The following is an 18787-nucleotide window of genomic DNA, read 5'->3' as shown; positions in this document are numbered from 1 at the left end:
TCTCTCTCTCTCTCTCTCTCTCTCTCTCACCCACCAACCCAACCACACACTTTGATACACCAACACACACACAAAGATCTCACTTGGCAAAACATATCTGTGGTAACTTTTTTTAAACTGAAACAATCATATTGCGACGTTGTCGTCTTGGAGAAAACACTGTCAGGTACGAAAGTCATACATCCCTGCTGCAGCCTAGACGGATGTAACTCAAACCTGCTGAACCAGTTCCAAATGAGTGTCACACATCAGGTGTTCCTTTGTCATTAAAGCTCAGCCACGGTCATGGCACAGTTAAAAGTCATGCATCTGGAGAAGACAATATTAATACCATACTCTATTTGGAATACGTAATGAGACAATTTCTCCTTTACGTTTAAATGTGTCCTCCATCAGCCGACGAGAACTTGCCTGCATGATTTACATTCGTTTCTCATCTCTACAGGGGTTCTTTCGCCGCACGATTCGACAGAAGATCACATACAAGCCTTGCGACAACCCTAAGGGGTGCCTCATCATGCGTATCAGTCGCAACCGCTGCCAGTACTGTCGTCTTCAAAAGTGTATGACAGTTGGAATGTCGCACGAAGGTGAGCATAAAAAAGAACTATTTGAGAGAGAGAGACAGACAGACAGACAGACAGAGAGAAACAGACAGAGAGAGAGACAGACTGACAGACAAACAGGGAGAGAGGACGACAGACAGGGAGAGAGAGAGAGAGAGAGAGAGAGAGAGAGAGAGACAGAGAGACAAAGAGACAGACAGACAGACAGACAGGGACAGATCAAGAGAGACTGTCTGACTGATCAATATTTTCTAAGGGGCAATGTCTCGTCTTTCAACCTGCCCTAAGACAAATAAAACACTTAAGATATAAGAAGAAACCCACAACAATAAACTACGAGAAGGACGTAAACACTGAATACAAAATTAAAAAAATGCAGGGTCAGTAGAGGTGATAAACCCCTGCATAGAGTAAAGGTATCTAACTCTGACCGATTTTGGGTGTACTCATCTCTCCGATGGAGGGCGTGGGTTAAAAATATGGTTTAAAAAGGAAGGGCAATCATTATGGTGTAGCATATGGCGTGTCTTGAAAATAAAGTTGTGTCGTGTGCGTGGGATGAAAACAAATGAATGTAATCTCCTTGCCTTGCACAACGGAAATGGGGAAAAAAACCGTGGTTACTGTAGTGGCAGATGTTTAACAAAATGGCATCATCTACATACTACGTTTTCAGTTACAATTCTTTTATCTGAATATAAAGTTACGTACCCTGCTACACAAAAACGTCTATACAAATAATGCAACACGCCGGTTAGGCAGATTTTTATCGATGATGCTTTTGTTCCTGTATGAAGCAAACTGCAGGCCTGCGTTGTATGCATTTTTCACTCGCGCGAAACGCCACGTTGTCGTCTAGATAATATAAATGTCACCATCATAAAAGTCCTCGACAGTGAAAAGTACAGATTCCTGGGCAGTGGTGACACCATTACAGTGACCTAGTTTCGAGGCAAACAGCAGTCAGTTCGAGTTTTTGATGTTAATGAGGAACTGAGACACGTGTTTGTGTGTGCCCTTTAGAGTGTAATAAGGCTCCTATTTCTTCTTTTATGCGTTTTGACAGGGTTTGTTTGTGTTCTGCTTCTCTCTCTCTCTCTCTCTCTCTCTCTCTCTCTCTCTCTCTCTCTCTCTCTCTCTCTCTCTCTCTCTCTTTCTCTCTATTTTCTGCGTGTTGGATTGTGTGGGCGTGTGTGCGTGAGTGAGTTGGATTGTGTGCGGGTGTGTGTGTGTGTGTATGTGTATGTGCGTGTGTGTGTGCATGTGTACACAGGTATTCTTGACGTGGTGTAAATGTATGAGTGAGTGGTGCAGATTAATTTTGTTTGTTTGTATCCCTTTGCATTATTTTGATATGTGAGCTTAAATGTGTTTTTATTCATTTGATATTCGTAAAGATCATGTAGTAGTTGCGATAATGCATGATTAATCTCTACATGTATAACCTTTTATTCGCTTTTTTTTTCGTGTCGGTTTACGATTGTCATTGTATCCATCTTAATACATGTTTAGTTTTAGCAGGGACAGATTGTAAGACTAGGCGTCAGCCTAAAATCTCCATCCTTGAGTAATAAAGTTTGTTCGTTCGTTCGTTCGTTCTCTCTCTCTCTCTCTCTCTCTCTCTCTCTCTCTCTCTCTCTCTCTCTCTCTCTCTCTCTCTCTTTCTCTCTCTCTCTCTCTCTCTCTTTCTCTCTCTCTCTCTCTCTCTCTCTCTCTCTCTCTCTCTCTCTCTCTCTCTCTCTCTCTCTCGAAATCTCTCGAAATGTTACAATGGTACTCGACTTAACTTCAGTTGTAGGGTAGCTTGGAAAATGCTATTGGTAAAAAAAATGATATGTAACTTCAGTTGTACGGTAGATTGGAGAATGCTAATGGTAAAAACTGACGTATACCTGATTCTTGCGACGAGGGAGTACACAATACTCCCTTAATCCTTGACAATATGTGCATTAAAACTGTACCTCCAGCGTTTCTTTCGGGAGAAGGAAAAGATTCATAAAATTGTATTCATGTGTTGTTTCCGTCTTTCTGCTTGTTTGCCTTTATTTATTTCCTCTTTTATGAAGCATAAAAAATAACTCGGGGAGATTGTCTCGAGGAGAGTGTTTCAAACTTATAAGGCACGCTCCAAATAGAAAAAGTTAAAGAGGACTACTTCGGAAGTCTCAGACACTCTTGTCAGAAAGTCCCTACTCTTAAACACGCAGGACAAGGATCGAACCTACTTCTCTTTGGAAAAAAACCCACCCGAACCCGTAACGTACGTACACCTCTTGAAGAGTAATACGATATACTTGTGAATGTTTCTTTAGGTCAAAAATTAAACCTTACAATACCTAGCCTTTCTTGAATTTTGATTTTAGAAGTGTTTTTTTTTTGTTTTTGTTTTTTTGGAGGGGGGGGGGGGGTACTTCTTTTGAAGAGTAGTTGAACAATCGCTATCTCCTCAGTCTGCTTTCTGAATAACCGTTCGACTGGAACGCTGCCCGAAAAAGGACCGGCCGACCAGCAATAGTTTTTCGTATTACTGCAGAGTGCTTCTTTTTGCAGAACAAAAGCAAACACACACACACACACACACACACACACACACACACACACACACACACACACACACACACACACACACACACACACACACACACACACACACACACAACTCATAACGTAGGACTTTTGAAGAGTAGTCCGACAATCTTATTCACCTCTCTCTATTTCTCCCTCTGCAGCCGTTCGACTGGGACGCTGCCCGAAAAAGGACCGGCCGACCAGCAACAGTTTCTTCGTGTTACCGCAGAGTGCGTCCGGTGCGGTAGACGTGGACAAGCAGGTGAAGAGTGAACAGATGGTCCTTTCCATCCACGACGCCTTCAAGGCGGCCGTCAAGGACTATGACACCATGGCCACCCAACTTCGTCCTGCTGAGGTCAGTTGTGGGGGAAGGGCCGTGGCTGTATGTCTGTCTCTTTTTCTTTCTCTGTCTCTGTCTCTGTCTCTGTCTGTCTTTGTCTCTGTCTATGTCTGTCTTTGTCTGTCTATGTCTGTCTTTGTCTGTCTGCCTATTTCTCATTGTCTCTCTCTCTCTCTCTCTCTCTCTCTCTCTCTCTCTCTCTCTCTCTCTCTCTCTCTCTCTCATCATCATCATCATCATCATCATCATCATCATCATCATCATCATCATCATCATCATCATCATCATTGAACAGCTGTAAACTAAGTTTCGTCTGGTAAAACTGTAATAACAATGAAAAATAAAATAAAAATGGCAAGGTCTAAAAAGGATTTACGTTTCAACTGTTCATGGGACAAATCTCTTGAAGGGATTCATCTTGTACTTTTTGTCAGTTGAAATGGCAAGACCTGCGAAGTGTCTTATGTGTACGTGTCGTTACTTAAAAAGCTAAGACCCTTAAAGGATCCTATGTTGCACTTTTTCGTCAGACCCGTGAAGGCATGATGTTGTCTTTTTAGACAATTAAAACGGCAAAACCTGGAGGGGATCGGACATTACTCACCCTTTAACAACCCATTTGATCACAACAACTCTGCATCCAAATCGTTCATTCAATTCGTTCAACTTGTATCTCAGCGGAAGTTGATTTCCACGTCATAAACTGAATAAGAACAACCGATTCTTGCAGCCGAAATCGTTCTATGTTGTCGCTGATCCTAATGACTAGTACCCTCCTTTGAACAATTTATTCTATCACACCAAACTTAGTGTTGTGCGTCATACACTTAATAAGAAAAATACGAAAGATGCCATTTTTGTAACCGACAGCGTTCTGAATAATCATTGATCATGCAGACTAGTTCTCTCTAGTTAACAACCGATTTCATCACACAAATTCTAAAATCCCAATCATAATTTCTTTTTTATTAAACTTAGATCACATGATGTGTACGTCATATTCTTAATAATAAAATCAATGTAGCTGTAAGCGTTTTGTATAATCGCTGATTCTGCTGACTAGTTTTTGACTCACATGCGAAGCAAAAGTGAGTCTATGTACTCACCCGAGTCGTCCGTCCGTCCGTCCCGGCGTCCGTCCGTCCGTTCGTCCGTCCGTCCGGAAAACTTTAACGTTGGATATTTCTTGGACACTATTCAGTCTATCAGTACCAAATTTGGCAAGATGGTGTATGATGACAAGGCCCCAAAAAACATACATAGCATCTTGACCTTGCTTTAAGGTCAAGGTCGCAGGGGCCATAAATGTTGTCTAAAAAACAGCTATTTTTCACATTTTTTCCATTTTCTCTGAAGTTTTTGAGATTTAATACCTCACCTATATATGATATATAGGGCAAAGTAAGCCCCATCTTTTGATACCAGTTTGGTTTACCTTGCTTCAAGGTCAAGGTCACAGGAGCTCTTCAAAGTTGGATTGTATACATATTTTGAAGTGACCTTGACCCTGAACTATGGAAGATAACTGTTTCAAACTTAAAAATTATGTGGGGCACATGTTATGCTTTCATCATGAGACACATTTGGTCACATATGATCAAGGTCAAGGTCACTTTGACCCTTATGAAATGTGACCAAAATAAGGTAGTGAACCACTAAAAGTGACCATATCTCATGGTAGAAAGAGCCAATAAGCACCATTGTACTTCCTATGTCTTGAATTAACAGCTTTGTGTTGCATGACCTTGGATGACCTTGACCCTGGGTCAAGGTCACATGTATTTTGGAAGGAAAAATGTGTAAAGCAGTTCTTAGTGTATGTCATTGCTAGGTTTAGCTGAAGGTCAAGGTCATGTAAACGTCAAGGTCAAGCATGTGAGTCGTATGGGCTTTGCCCTTCTTGTTTCCTTTATCAACTGTTTTCATCACAACAAAATCTACTTTCAAATCATAATTACTTTTTCATTAACCTTAAAACAGCAGAAGTTGATTTGCTCGCCAGATGCTGAATAAAAAAACCACGAAGGATTTCAGTTTGGTAGCCAAAATCCTTTTTTCAAAATTAACGATTCTGCTACCAAGTACCCCCTCTCTAACAACTGATTTCGGTTGCAACTAGCACTGCACTGTATAGGTGTTTAAATCTGGACTATTTACTGCCCCCTTTTTATGACATTTTGCTCACTGCTGGATAGCGTCGGTTGAAAACTGTGTACAGGAATAATAATGATAGTGGAGGTGGGATGGGTCGGTGTTTTCGAGCAAAATAATGTCAAGGAATTGATCTCGGTTAAAGGGGAAAATTTCGGGTTCCAGATTAGCTGCGCTTGGCTGGCATGCTCACGTGGGAGGAAGGGGGGGGGGGGGGGCGGGTTGGCAAGGGGTGAGGGGGGGGGGGGGGGGCTATTTACTCGTGTCTACTTATCATGCTCTGTAGGAATACAATGCATGTATCTATGGAAGGCGAAAAGGGTCAAATGATCGAGCAAAAGGATCGTGCAAAAGGATCGATCCTTTTACACGATACTTTTGAACGAGCAGTTTCATCGCGCTGTTTCGGAAAATCATGGATCGGATTAGCACAAAGAACGAATCTAGAAAGTAAAGTAAGTAGATTACGTGTTCTGGTGCGGCGTGAAGGAGCATGAAATATCATGAGAAATAAACAAAAAATTCTTCTTGTTTTAGCGAGTACATTAAGGGGCGTGTAGTTAAAATTACTGTGTGAAAAGTGTTTGGCGCGAAGCGTTCGTCTGCAACAGATCTAGATGTGCCTCTTTCAGCACGTGTACAGGAACGTGTACGGGTAACGTCATCAAATCTAGTTTTTACGTCACGCGTTTGAGCCAAGATCTGCAGTCTTGGTAAACAACGTATGTTGTTGTTGTTGTTGTTGTTGTTGTTGTTGTTGTTGTTGTTGTTGTTGTTGTTGTTGTTGTTGTTGTTGTTGTTGTTGTTGTTGTTGTTGTTGTTGTTGTTGTGGTGGTGGTGGTGGTGCTGGTGTTGTTTTATCACATTTTTAATGATAAGCAAAAATGTGGTTTATACCCACGTTTAAGTACACTCGATGCTTTCAACGTGAGATTCAAAAAGCACGAAAAATCGTACGTTTACACTCACAAAATCTCACGTCTGTGTACACCCATTGGCATTGTCCTCAGATGTCGGAGATCAAGACGGCCGAGGACTCGGAGGTGATCTACATGCACTACATCCCGGCCATCGTGCACTGCATGAGCAGTTTCGCCAAGGAGATCCCGCAGTTCCTGGACCTGACCATGGACGACCAACGCCTGCTCATTAAGGGATGCATCCTGGAGGCCGCTGTCATCCACGACTCCACGCACGTGCACATCTCGGAGCACGCCTGGCACAACGAGAAGCTCAGGTTCAAGATGAGCTGGGAGAAGGCCGAGGACAAGGAGCTGGGTCTCCTCGGGCAGGTGTTCGTGCAGATCCGCCCCCTGCTGAGGAAGCTGCGCAAGCTGGAGCTGACGGACGTGGAGCAGTCCTTGCTGTGTGCCCTGGTGCTCTTCTGTCCTGGTGAGCATTACACGGGGTATATCTCGGGGTAGGGCGTGGGGGTGTGTGCCCTGGTGCTCTTCTGTCCTGGTGAGCATTACAGGGGGTATATCTCGGGGTAGGGCGTGGGGGTGTGTGCCCTGGTGCTCTTCTGTCCTGGTGAGCATTACAGGGGGTATATCTCGGGGTAGGGCGTGGGGGTGTGTGCCCTGGTGCTCTTCTGTCCTGGTGAGCATTACACGGGGTATATCTCGGGGTAGGGCGTGGGGGTGTGTGCCCTGGTGCTCTTCTGTCCTGGTGAGCATTACAGGGGGTATATCTCGGGGTAGGGCGTGGGGGTGTGTGCCCTGGTGCTCTTCTGTCCTGGTGAGCATTTTGGGGTGGTATGTTTTGGGTTTGGTGCTGGTGGGGGGGGGGGTGCCCTGGTCCACTTGTGTCCTGGTGAGTATTTTGTGGCTACATTTGGGGGTAGTGTGTGGACTGGGTGTGCCCCGTTTTTCTTCTGTCCTGGTGAGCATCTTTTTTTTTTTTTTTTTTTTTTTGGGGGGGGGCATATATTTGGGGGTAGGGCGTGGGGGGGTGACCTGATCCTTTTTCTGTCCTGGTGAGCATTTTGAGGGGTATATTTGGGGTTGGGTGTTTGTGTGTGGGGTGTGCGAGTGTGCCCTGGTCCTCTTCTGTCCTGGCGAGCATTTTGGGTGGTATGTTTCGGGTTGGGTGTTGGTGTTGGTGTGGGTGTGTGCCCTGATCCTCTTCTGTCCTGGTGAGCATCTGGGGGGGGGGGTATATTTGGGGGTTTGTAGGGCGTGAGTGGGGGGGGGGGGGAGTGGTGGTAGGGGAGCATTTTCGGAGGTATATTTTGGGTTGGGATGGGGGGAGGGATGTGCCCTCGTCCTCTTCTGTCCTGGTGAGCATTTTATGGCTGTTTGTGGGGGTAAGGGGGGGGGGGGTAGGTGTGATTTACTCCTCTTCTGTCCGGGTGAGCACTGTATTGCTATATATCGGTGGAGGGGGGGGGTGCCCTGATCCTCTTCAGTCTTGGTTAGAATTGTATGCCTATATTTCGGTGGGTTGGTGGTGGATATATATGTGGTGTTTTGTGATAAGTTTCTTTTTATGATGATTTGTAGACGACTTGCTTTAGGCCCTCTAGATGAGAGACATTAGATTAATCATTCAGAAGACTACACATTTATGCAGGGCTAAAATAGTAGTAAAGTTGTCGTCGAGATACGGGGCCAATTTTGTTTACGACGCTAGAAACGGATTACAGGTCAGATAACGCACGTATGATCGACTTTTTCTTTCACGCTCTGTCTTTTTTTTTGTGAGCCATTAAGCATACCTTTCCCCACCTGACTTGACACTTTATGCAACAGAATATGACCAGTCTCGCACAGGTGTTGCAATACAAGTAGATGGATGTGGTGTTATGTTACAGTAGCAGGGGGGGGGGGGGGGGACAGAAACAATCCCTGTTAACTTTGTTAAGTGAGTCGCATCGAAAATGGACAGAATATCACAAGAAGGGAGGGGGGGGGGGGAGGGTATAAGGGGGTTCGGGGTTGGAGGGAATGATTTTGTTTGTTGTTGTTGTTGTTGTTGTGTGTGAGTGGGTTGTTGGTGGGTTTTTTTTCTTGGGGGGGGGGGGAGGGGGGGAGGGGGGGGGGAGGGGGGGCGTTCTTATGTTGCGGGATGTACTCAAAAGAGCAGACACAGTTCATTCAACTAGGCGCTTCAAAGAGTGCACGTCATGCGAAGAGAAGAGAGAGGAGGGGAGGGGAGGGGAGGCGTTGTGATGTCGCGGCAAGTGACATTGACAGGAGATTTTTCATGTAGCCTATTTTCAGTCAGTCGAGTCGAGGAGCGCACAGCATGAGAAGCGAAGGGTGATGGGTGGTACAGGGGGGAGGGGGGTAGAGGTAGTTACCATGGCAGAAAAGTGCAAAACCTTTCCCTTTAAATCATGGCGATCTTAAGTAGAGAACGCTATGCTTTAAATATTTTCCGTCAGGCGCAATGGGGGGTGCACAGCATATCACAAGAAGGGAGGGGGTGGGGGTGGGGAGGAGGGTGGATATGTCGGACTTATGTCGTGCGATGTTACAGTAGCCACACAAAAACAGGACCATGTATTTTACCTATTTTCATTCAAACGCATGACGCTTGTGACAGTAACAGAAAAAATGCGGAAATATTCATTTAAACATATTTTCAGTCCGTCGCACAGAAACAAATAACACAGCATTTGACAGTTACATGTTGCGGCATGTGTCAGGAGCAGGAAAACGCAGAAGTATTCATTTATCATATTTTCATTAAGTCGCATCCAGGAGCGTACATGTGTACCAAAAAAAATGTAGATTATTTATTTTTTTTTTTTTTTTTTTTTTTTGGGGGGGGGGGGGTGATGCCAAGTGATGTGAGAGTGACAGAAAAAGACCCTAAAAGTGCAGAGGCAGATTATTAATCAGTCGCGTCATATGTGAAAAGGAGGGGTACGTGTGTGTATGATGGGGGTGTTATGGGGTGGGTCGGTGAGCTTTGGGTGAGGGGGGGGGGGGGGGTTCGGTGTAGGGGGGGGGGGGGGGGGGGGGGTAATGTAGATGTCGCTCGAAGCTACAGTGACAGAAAATAATGCAGCAGCATTAATCTAACTGACCTATTTGCAGTCGGGCGCATCCTATAAAGTGCACTAAGAACTTCAGCTATAGAATATTGGGTAGGTGACACGTGCACGTATACACGCAATTTGTTATGTTATCAATCAATCAATCAATATGAGGCTTATATCGCGCGTATTCCGTGGGTACAGTTCTAAGCGCAGGGATTTTTTTATTTTTTTAAATTTTTTTAATGCAATTTATATCGCGCACATATTCAAGGCGCAGGGATTTATTTATGCCGTGTGAGATGGAATTTTTTTTTACACAATACATCACGCATTCACATCGGCCAGCAGATCGCAGCCATTTCGGCGCATATTCTACTTTTCACGGCCTATTATTCCAAGTCACACGGGTATTTTGGTGGACATTTTTATCTATGCCTATACAATTTTGCCAGGAAAGACCCTTTTGTCAATCGTGGGATCTTTAACGTGCACACCCCAATGTAGTGTACACGAAGTTATATGAAGTCTTATATCGCACGCGTATTTGGGGGTGTTATAAGGGCATTTTGTTATGCAGATAGGAATGGAGGACGGCTGGAAGGATAAGGGGTTGAGTTTGGGGTAATGGAGTGGTATACAGGAAATGGAAACAGATAGTTCTGAAAAAAAGCAATTACATTGAAAGCGTGACAGCACATTGTCATGAACAATTACGATACATTAGTCGTGGGCCTTTATTTATACACATTGTTTTCTCTAATATATCTTTACATTATCTATTAACCAATTTCCAGTATTCCATTCCAACTTTTAGTCGACCGAAATATGCTTTCACGACGGAATGAAATGGAGGCTCAGACAGACAGTCAAACCGAAATGCAGCTTTTCAAACTTGTAGCGTTCAAACTGTGACTGTATTTTGAACAGTAAATGAAGGGTAAGGGGAGAGAACACGCCGACTGATGTATTTGCGATCCCGCCTCTCTCTCGCTCTTTCTCTCTCATTCTCTCTCTGTGTGTCTCTTTCACTCTCTCTCTCTCTTTCCCTCTCTCCCTCTCTCTTCTCTCTCTTCCTCTCTCTTCCCTCTCTCTTCTCTCTCTCCCTCTCTCTTCCCTCTTCTCTCTCTCTCCCTCTCTCTCTTTCTCTCTCTCTCTCTTCCCTCTCTCTCCCTCTCTCTCTTTCTCTTTCTCTCTCTTTCTCTTTCTCTCTCTCTCTCTCTCTCTCTCTCTCTCTCTCTCTCTCTCTCTTTCCTCTCTCTCTCCCTCTCTCTCTCTCTCTATCTCTCTCTCTCTCTATCTCTCTCTATCTCTCTCTCCCTCTCTCTCTCTCTCTCTCTCTCTCTCTCTCTCTCTTTCCTCTCTCTCTCCCTCTCTCTCTCTCTCTATCTCTCTCTCTCTCTATCTATCTCCCTCTCTCTCTATCTCTCTCTCTCTCTCTCTCTCTCTCTCTCTCTCTCTCTCTCTCTCTCTCTGCGCCCCTCCATCTCTATCCCCCCTCTTCCATCCCACCCCAACCCTCTCTTCACGCTCACAACAAACACAACACACCCAACACGTGCAGCTTGTGCAATACTGACCTACATCTCCCATCTCTCTGTCTGTCCCCTACCCCCTCTTTCCCCTCCCTCTCTCCACACCCACCACAACCTTCTCTTCACGCTCACAACAAAGACACCATGTATAATACCGACATCTCCCTCTCTCTGTCTGTCAGATCGTGAGGGCGTGAAGACGACCCGTTTGCTGGAGAACCTGGAGTCGGACATCGCCATGGCCCTCAAGTGTCAGCTGCTCCTCAACCACAGGGACGGCTCGCTGCTCTTCGCCCGCATCGTGGAGGCCGTGGTGGACCTCAGGGGACTCAGCGCCAAGTACCTCGACAAGATCTTCAACGCCCGCGTGACGTCACCCATGACGTCAGGGACCCGGACCCCTTCTTCCGTGGGCAACGTCGCCTCTCCCGCTTCGACTGTTGGGGTGCTGGAGGAGGAAGGAGGAGTCGAGTGCCCTGGTGAGGGTGAGAGGTATGTCGAGGACGCCAGCATGGGCAGAGGCGAGGCTATGAGTCGTGCCAGCGCCGGCCTGGAGGCGTGCCCGGGTGCCCCGGAGAGAGAGAGGGAGGTACGGGAGATGCCAGATCCCAGAATGGAGGAGGAGGAGGACAGCGGGCTGATGGCTCGCTCTTACTCCTTCAGCACGCCGCCTAAGCTGCCCCCTTCCCTGGCCGTGGAGCCGGTCAGTCGCTCCGCTTCTTTCAGCGCTATATCTAGAGGGAAAACTTCGTCGTCCATTCTCAAAAGGGAGCTCAGCGCCTTCCCTTCTTCACGCACAGCGCGTGACAGCTGGAAGCCTCCCTCCAGTACCGTTACAAGCGGAGATACGTTAGCGTTTAGCAAGTCCAGGTCACCGAGCACCATCTCTCAACAACATGGCTCCAGCACGAACGTTTCACCCACTCGCCCTGTGGCGTCTCAGCAGCCAGCCGCGGGGCTTTCGCTCTCTGAACAGAGGCAGCCTTCTCTTTATAAGCTTCTGCGGAATAATTCAGATCCAGCGACCTCTTCTTCTTCACAAGTAAACGCTCAGATGTCGACCTCCGTGTCTTCAGCGACGCAAAGTTCTGGAATCCCTACAATTATCCCCCCTGCGCACCAGGTGACTTCAGCGTCAGTTACGAACACATCACCGCCTCCTTTGCTACTGGTGAATTCGGTGATGTCTCCGCATCATCAAAAGTCTGGCGCGACCTCTCGCCATTCTAGCCAACCAGCCTCTCCTCTGAACGTGACGTCTCACGGAATGACGTCACCTACTCGCCAAGCGTCACCGAAATCGTCGACGTCCCGTGCTAGCTACACTACTACGTCTAGCTCCGAATACCCTTCTTCTAAGACTGCCTTTCCTGCTATGTCTATGTCCAGCTTCCCCTCCCACGCTACCCCTCCCCCGCTGATGACCCCCCAAGGTCACCTGATTCACCAGAACGGACAGAGCAACCCCTTCAGTGACCAGTACCAAGGGCAGCAGCAGGCCAAGCTGCACGTTCCAGCCTGGTCCTATACATCCAACCACACGACTCGCACCAGCCCCCACCACCACTTCTCGGAACTGCGGGGCATGTCGGGTCCCGGATGTGACGTCACTTCCGGAAGAAAACAACCGACTGTGAGTTTCAATGGACGCCAAGAACAGACGTTCGCGCCTTCGGCTTTCTGATGACCACTTCATGGATTTGAATATAATGTTGTTGTCATTTTTCAGAAAGGATTTATATATATGGACATCAAAACAGTCTTTCATAGCGAAGTACTAGCTATTTATCAGACTTTGTATGAATGCATTGCGGACTTCATGCAATAGACTTTACTTAAATCTGTGCATGTACAGCTTTGTTGACTGGCACTTATTTTGTCTTTTACCCAGGAGGTTTGAACAGTTACTCAAACCGGTGGATTTTAACTATACCTACCTAACGGGCGCAGTGGCGTGGTGGTAAGACGTCGGCCTCCTAATCGAGAGGTCGTGAGTTCGAATCCCGGTCGCTGCCGCCTGGTGGGTTAAGAGTGGAGATTTATCCGGTGGGGTATGGAAACACAAAAATACCCAGCATGCTTCCTCCGAAAGCAGCGTGTGGCTGCCTAAATGGCGGGGTAAAAACGGTCATACACGTACAATTCCACTCGTGCAAAAACACGAGTGTACGTGGGAGCATCAGCCCACGAACGCAGAAGAAGAAGTGCTGAGAAGAAACAGAGAACACTTTGGTCTGGTGTCTCTCCATCTTATCGCTCGAATGGCTGGAGTTTTCATGTGGATGACTTGTTAATACCGGTGGAACTCTTTGCATACATAATATTCTTTGTGCCATAAGCGAATTTTTTTCAACTGTGACCGTTACGGATGTATATTTTTATTTGCATCTCGTGTCAGTCATGTGCCATAAATGTGTTAATGTGTATATATTCATATACTTCTACACCGAGTGCTGAAACTGTTAAAATGCAGTGACTTTATTTCTGTCATTTTAACCAAGACCGGTGGAAAACATAAGAAGTGATCTTATACATCGTATCTTAGGCAGAGGGTGCACTATGTTAGTGGTTTAATGTATTTTCTTTATGAAAAACAGTTTTCTGGTATGCTCTTTTTCCTTTATGTTGATGAATGACAAAGTGTTCTGTTGTGCGTGTGATGTAATTTATGATGATGTTGGGTTTTTTTTTTAATTTTTTATTCCTTTTTGCACAAGATTTCGTGCGTTCTTTTAGATTGGGGTACCAAAATGAATTATAGAGTAAACTTGTATGAATGCATGTTTCAAGATCATCTCGCTCAGAATGAACCAATCTCTTACCTCGATGCGATAAACACTACATATTTCCTTCAAATAGTCAGGTCAGGTTTTATTCACATTAAGACAAGCTTAGTTTTATTGCGTTGTAAACACATTCAGAAGAATAATGTTGGTTGAAAAGAACGCAACTCGGAGCGTACAGTTTGTTTTGGGGCATTTACGTACATTATAGTACTGCTCTCTCTCTCTCTCTCTATCTCACACTCTCTCTCTATCTCTCTCTCTCTCTCTCTCTCTCTCTCTCTCACTCGCTCTCTCTCTCTCTCTCTCTCTCTCTCTCTCTCTCTCTCTCTCTCTCTCTCTCTCTCTCTCTCTCTCTCTCTCTCTCTATTTGTATTAGAAGTAAGGACCGGTTGTAAGAAAAGGCGTCGCCTTAAACTTCTATCCTTGAAAAATAAAGTTCCATCATCATCATCATCTCTCTCTCTCTCTCTCTCTCTCTCTCTCTCTCTCTCTCTCTCTCTCTCTCTCTCTCTCTCTCTCTCTCTCTCTCTCTCTCTCTCTCTCTCTCTCTCTCTCTCTCTCTCTCTCTCTCTCTCTCTCTCTCTCTCTCTCTCTCTCTCTCTCTCTCTCTCTCTCTCTCATATGTTTATGTGTGTAACAACCTAAATAAAAACTACCCAACAGATTCTTTTCGCTTTTCGTTGCCAAGATAGTTAGTTTAACACACCACACAGAGTTTGATAATTCCTTTTATATGTAATTATATTATAGAGAAAGTCCCCGTTGCTCACAATTCGTGTTTGTTTAATATCCAGGGTTTTCTTGATTAAAAAACACAATCGTCCCTTTTATTCATTGCGTGATGCCATTGAAATAATCTTTATCAGTTAGATTATGTTTTGCCGTGGCCTGGTTTCTTATCCTCTGTAATCAGTTTCCTTGAGAGATTATCTACTGCAGGCTAATAAAGTGTTTTGATAAGTCAGAGTTATGCTAAACGTATACTAACGTATTACCAGCAAAGATAAATGATTTAAAGATTAATGAGCTTTGAAATATGGCAGCTTATTCATTAATTTTTCTAATTCATTTATGCATGCATTCATTCAATCGTAAGACCAGAGTACCCCAGATAAAACATAAGTTGGATTGTTTTGTTCAATGTATCCCTTTTGGCCCGCGCCCATTCTGTATCCATAGTGATGCTCCCCGAGGGTTAGGGGGAGTCCCATATTGGTTGGGACGAGAAAGAATTGACCCGATGCTCCCCAGCCTGTCGTAAGAGGCGACTAACGGATTCTGTTTCTCCTTTTACCCTTGTTAAGTGTTTCTTGTATAGAATATAGTCAATGTTTGTAAAGATTTTAGTCAAGCAGTATGTAAGAAATGTTAAGTCCTTTGTACTGGAAACTTGCATTCTCCCAGTGGGGTGGTATACAGGGGCGGACGAGGGGGGGGGGTGCACAGGGTGCACGTGCACCCCCCCTCCAGCACAAAAAAAAAAAAAATTGGAAAGCTGATTCTATGACCATTTATAAGTTCAAATGGCACCAGATGGCACCATTTTGCTTCTTTGAGCCAAAATTTTTTTCCGGACCTCCCTAGCAAATTCGGGCGCTTCGCGCCCATCACATTCACTTTCGATTCAAAGTGCACCCCCCCCTTACAAAGCAACTGATCCGCCCCTGGTATATTGTACTACGTTGCAAGCCCCTGGAGCAAATTTTTGATTAGTGCTTTTGTGAACAAGAAACAATTGACACGTGGCTCTATACCAGCACCCCCCTCCCCTCCGTCGCGATAAAACCTTGAACGGTTGAAAACGACGTTAAACACCAAATAAAGAAAGAATTCATATTGATTCAGACACAGCTTTTGAACAGGTCGATTTGGGGGTCATACAACTTGGGAGTCTATCACTTTGTATTGTATCCCTACACAGAAAACACTAATAAGCAGCTTACAATGTTCGTTTTCATATATATATGCAAAACAATTTGAATAGAGTAAAATGCTTGCGTGTTAAACACCCGTGCAATACATTGTTGCCGAGTGTACAGAAAATCCATGTTTCACAAGCAACTGTGTTATCATTTTTAAGGTCCAAATATTTATGATTATATATATATGGTTGGCACTACCTGTTGCTCGTAATATGACTTTGATATTCTTCATCTGAGAAACGAGGTCAATCTCAACAACAATGAACACGCCAAGCATTTGTTATTTTATTTTATTTTGTTAATCTGTCATAAATTGATTCGTTTTATCGATGGATTTTCATTTTATACGTGTTTAAATTTTGAATGTGCCATAATTCGCCAAAATTCGTCGCCTTCCTTCCCGCAACTGCTTTCGTAAAAGCAGACAAACTTTACGTTTATATGTCACACACACTTGTGATGAATAAAACTTGTGAACTTCCGGTGATCATCTACAATTTATGAGCGTGCAGAAATCGAAAAATATGAAACAGTTATACTTTTCTTCCGTAAAAAAATACACGAACTTTTAATTTCCGGTGCACGGCTTTTCCGGTGAAAAGTTGACAACTGATAAATCCGAATCTATAAGAGGTTTCTATGACATGAATATTATTACAGCCTGTACTTATGCTGCTGAATTACTTTCGTGGGTGGGGTGATATATTATATATTAAAATGAAAGGGAGGGGGGGGGGTGGTGATAAGCAAGCGGTTGGTAGTCAATTAGCATAACAGCAAGATTTGGCTTATATTTAAGATATCAAGTATTTGCAAAAGGCCAGTTATGCTCTGTGTGGGGGCGTGAATGTGTGTTTGGTCTGTGACTGTGATCGTGTGTGTATCATGAGTCATAATGAGAAACGTATGTCTCCTGCGTAACTGTAGATCTACATGCTTGCTGATTTTAGTGCATGCGTCGTAGTCTTAGGATGGGGAACTTGCATAACTCTCCCGTATCACAGCCATAATTTGAGAAAATTATTGCGCGTTATACTTATAGTTTGAATATTTATCATAATATGTGTGTTAATCCACAGTAAGCGACTGCAATACAGTTCGCCTAAACTGAAGCAAAACTGTACCACCTCTAATTGTGAATGACTACACCTGGAGGGGCTGTCTCAGTTCCGTCTCCTGTTGACTTCGTGACTTTCCATTCTTGCCTGACACCTTTTCAGACATTTTAAAAGACACAGAATTGCACATTTTGACCGTGCGATACTGGAATGAAAGTTCGTGTCGTTATTAATCTGTGCACGCAAGACAACGCTTAACTTGAATTGAGCCTTTTTTTTTTAAACGTACCCTTCAATGTTTTTGGCAAGGGGCTGAAACGTGGGCGTGCTCATTTTTGTTGAAAAACAGCTATCCAAATATTAGTCTTTCTGACAGGTTGTATGACTCTACCAAGTCAGTTGACAAGATTCAAAGTCACACCTGTTGAGAAACGTGTGCACTGGATGCAACGTTCAAAATCAATCTATTCACAGAATTGTTCTGAGACAAGTACCTGTAATCTAAAAAATAAAAAAAAATTGACAATGTTATTATGCAACTGATTAATGTGATTGACACGCTTTCTGTAGCTGTTACATATTTATATCGTATTATCTAATGTGCCTTGATAATAGTTTATGTCCTTGTTTTGCTGATGCGCCTACCGGTGTAAGCTACGTGATTTGTTGTGTTCTAAAGTATGATCAATAAAAAAGTTATATGGTATTGCTTTCTCTTTTTTCTGTTTCTGCAAAGTGTGCTCAGTATGGGTTTGGCTGGGCCTTTCTCTGTGTGTTTGTGTTTCTGTCTGTCTGTCTGTCTGTCTGTCTGTCTGTCTCTTTGTTTGTGTTGTATGCGCATATGTGTCTTTGTATGTCGACGCGCGCACGTCTGTGTCTGTGTCTGACGCCCTGTTTCTTTGTGTGGCTTGGTGTCTGTGTGTTACAAATGACATCGATCGCTCATTCGGTTTCTGCAACCCATTTCACGCACACAGACACACACTAGCACACACAAAACAAACACACACATAAACGTGCACACACACACAGACACACATGCGCGCGCACACACACACACACACACACACACACTCTCTCTCATTATATTTAGTCAAGTTTTGACTAAATATTTTAACATCGAGAGGGAATCGAAACGAGGGTTGTGGTGTATGTGTGTCTGTCTGTGCGTGTGTGTGTGTGTGTGTGTGTGTGTGTGTGTGTGTGTGTAGAGCGATTCAGACTAAACTACTGGACCGATCTTTATGAAATTTGACATGAGAGTTCCTGGGTATGAAATCCCCGAACGTTTTTTTCATTTTTTGGATAAATGTCTTTGATGACGTCATATCCGGCTTTTCGTGAAAGTTGAGGCGGCACTGTCACGCCCTCATTTTTCAACCAAATTGGTTGAAATTTTGGTCAAGTAATCTTCGACGAAGCCCGGACTTCGGTATTGCATTTCAGCTTGGTGGATTAAAAATTAATTAATGACTTTGGTCATTAAAAATCTGAAAATTGTAAAAAAAAATAAAAATTTATAAAACGATCCAAATTTACGTTTATCTTATTCTCCATCATTTGCTGATTCCAAAAACATATAAATATGTTATATTCGGATTAAAAACAAGCTCTGAAAATTAAATATATAAAAATTATTATCAAAATTAAATTGTCCAAATCAATTTAAAAACACTTTCATCTTATTCCTTGTCGGTTCCTGATTCCAAAAACATATAGATATGATATGTTTGGATTAAAAACACGCTCAGAAAGTTAAAACAAAGAGAGGTACAGAAACGCGTGCTATCCTTCTTAGCGCAACTACTACCCCGCTCTTCTTGTCAATTTCACTGCCTTTGCCATGAGCGGTGGACTGACGATGCTACGAGTATAC

At 44.1% G+C, this 18787-nt stretch overlaps 1 protein-coding gene across 1 annotated transcript in view; it reads left to right on the top strand.

The window, feature by feature from the left end:
* LOC138960217 (nuclear hormone receptor E75-like) overlaps positions 1-17617 on the top strand; it is a 31470-nt gene extending 13853 nt beyond the window's left edge. Inside the window, exons 4-7 of the mRNA XM_070332001.1 lie at positions 446-590; positions 3296-3492; positions 6639-7020; positions 11328-17617. Coding sequence (XP_070188102.1) covers positions 446-590; positions 3296-3492; positions 6639-7020; positions 11328-12829 — 2226 coding nt within the window. The 3' untranslated portion in view covers positions 12830-17617. The remainder of the gene's footprint in view (positions 1-445; positions 591-3295; positions 3493-6638; positions 7021-11327) is intronic.
* Positions 17618-18787: the final 1170 nt, after the last annotated feature.

Source organism: Littorina saxatilis, linkage group LG2, assembly GCF_037325665.1.
Source record: "Littorina saxatilis isolate snail1 linkage group LG2, US_GU_Lsax_2.0, whole genome shotgun sequence".
NCBI classification, from domain to species: domain Eukaryota; kingdom Metazoa; phylum Mollusca; class Gastropoda; order Littorinimorpha; family Littorinidae; genus Littorina; species Littorina saxatilis.
Note: the sequence above shows the minus strand (reverse complement) of the source record. Positions and strands in the feature narration are given on the sequence as shown.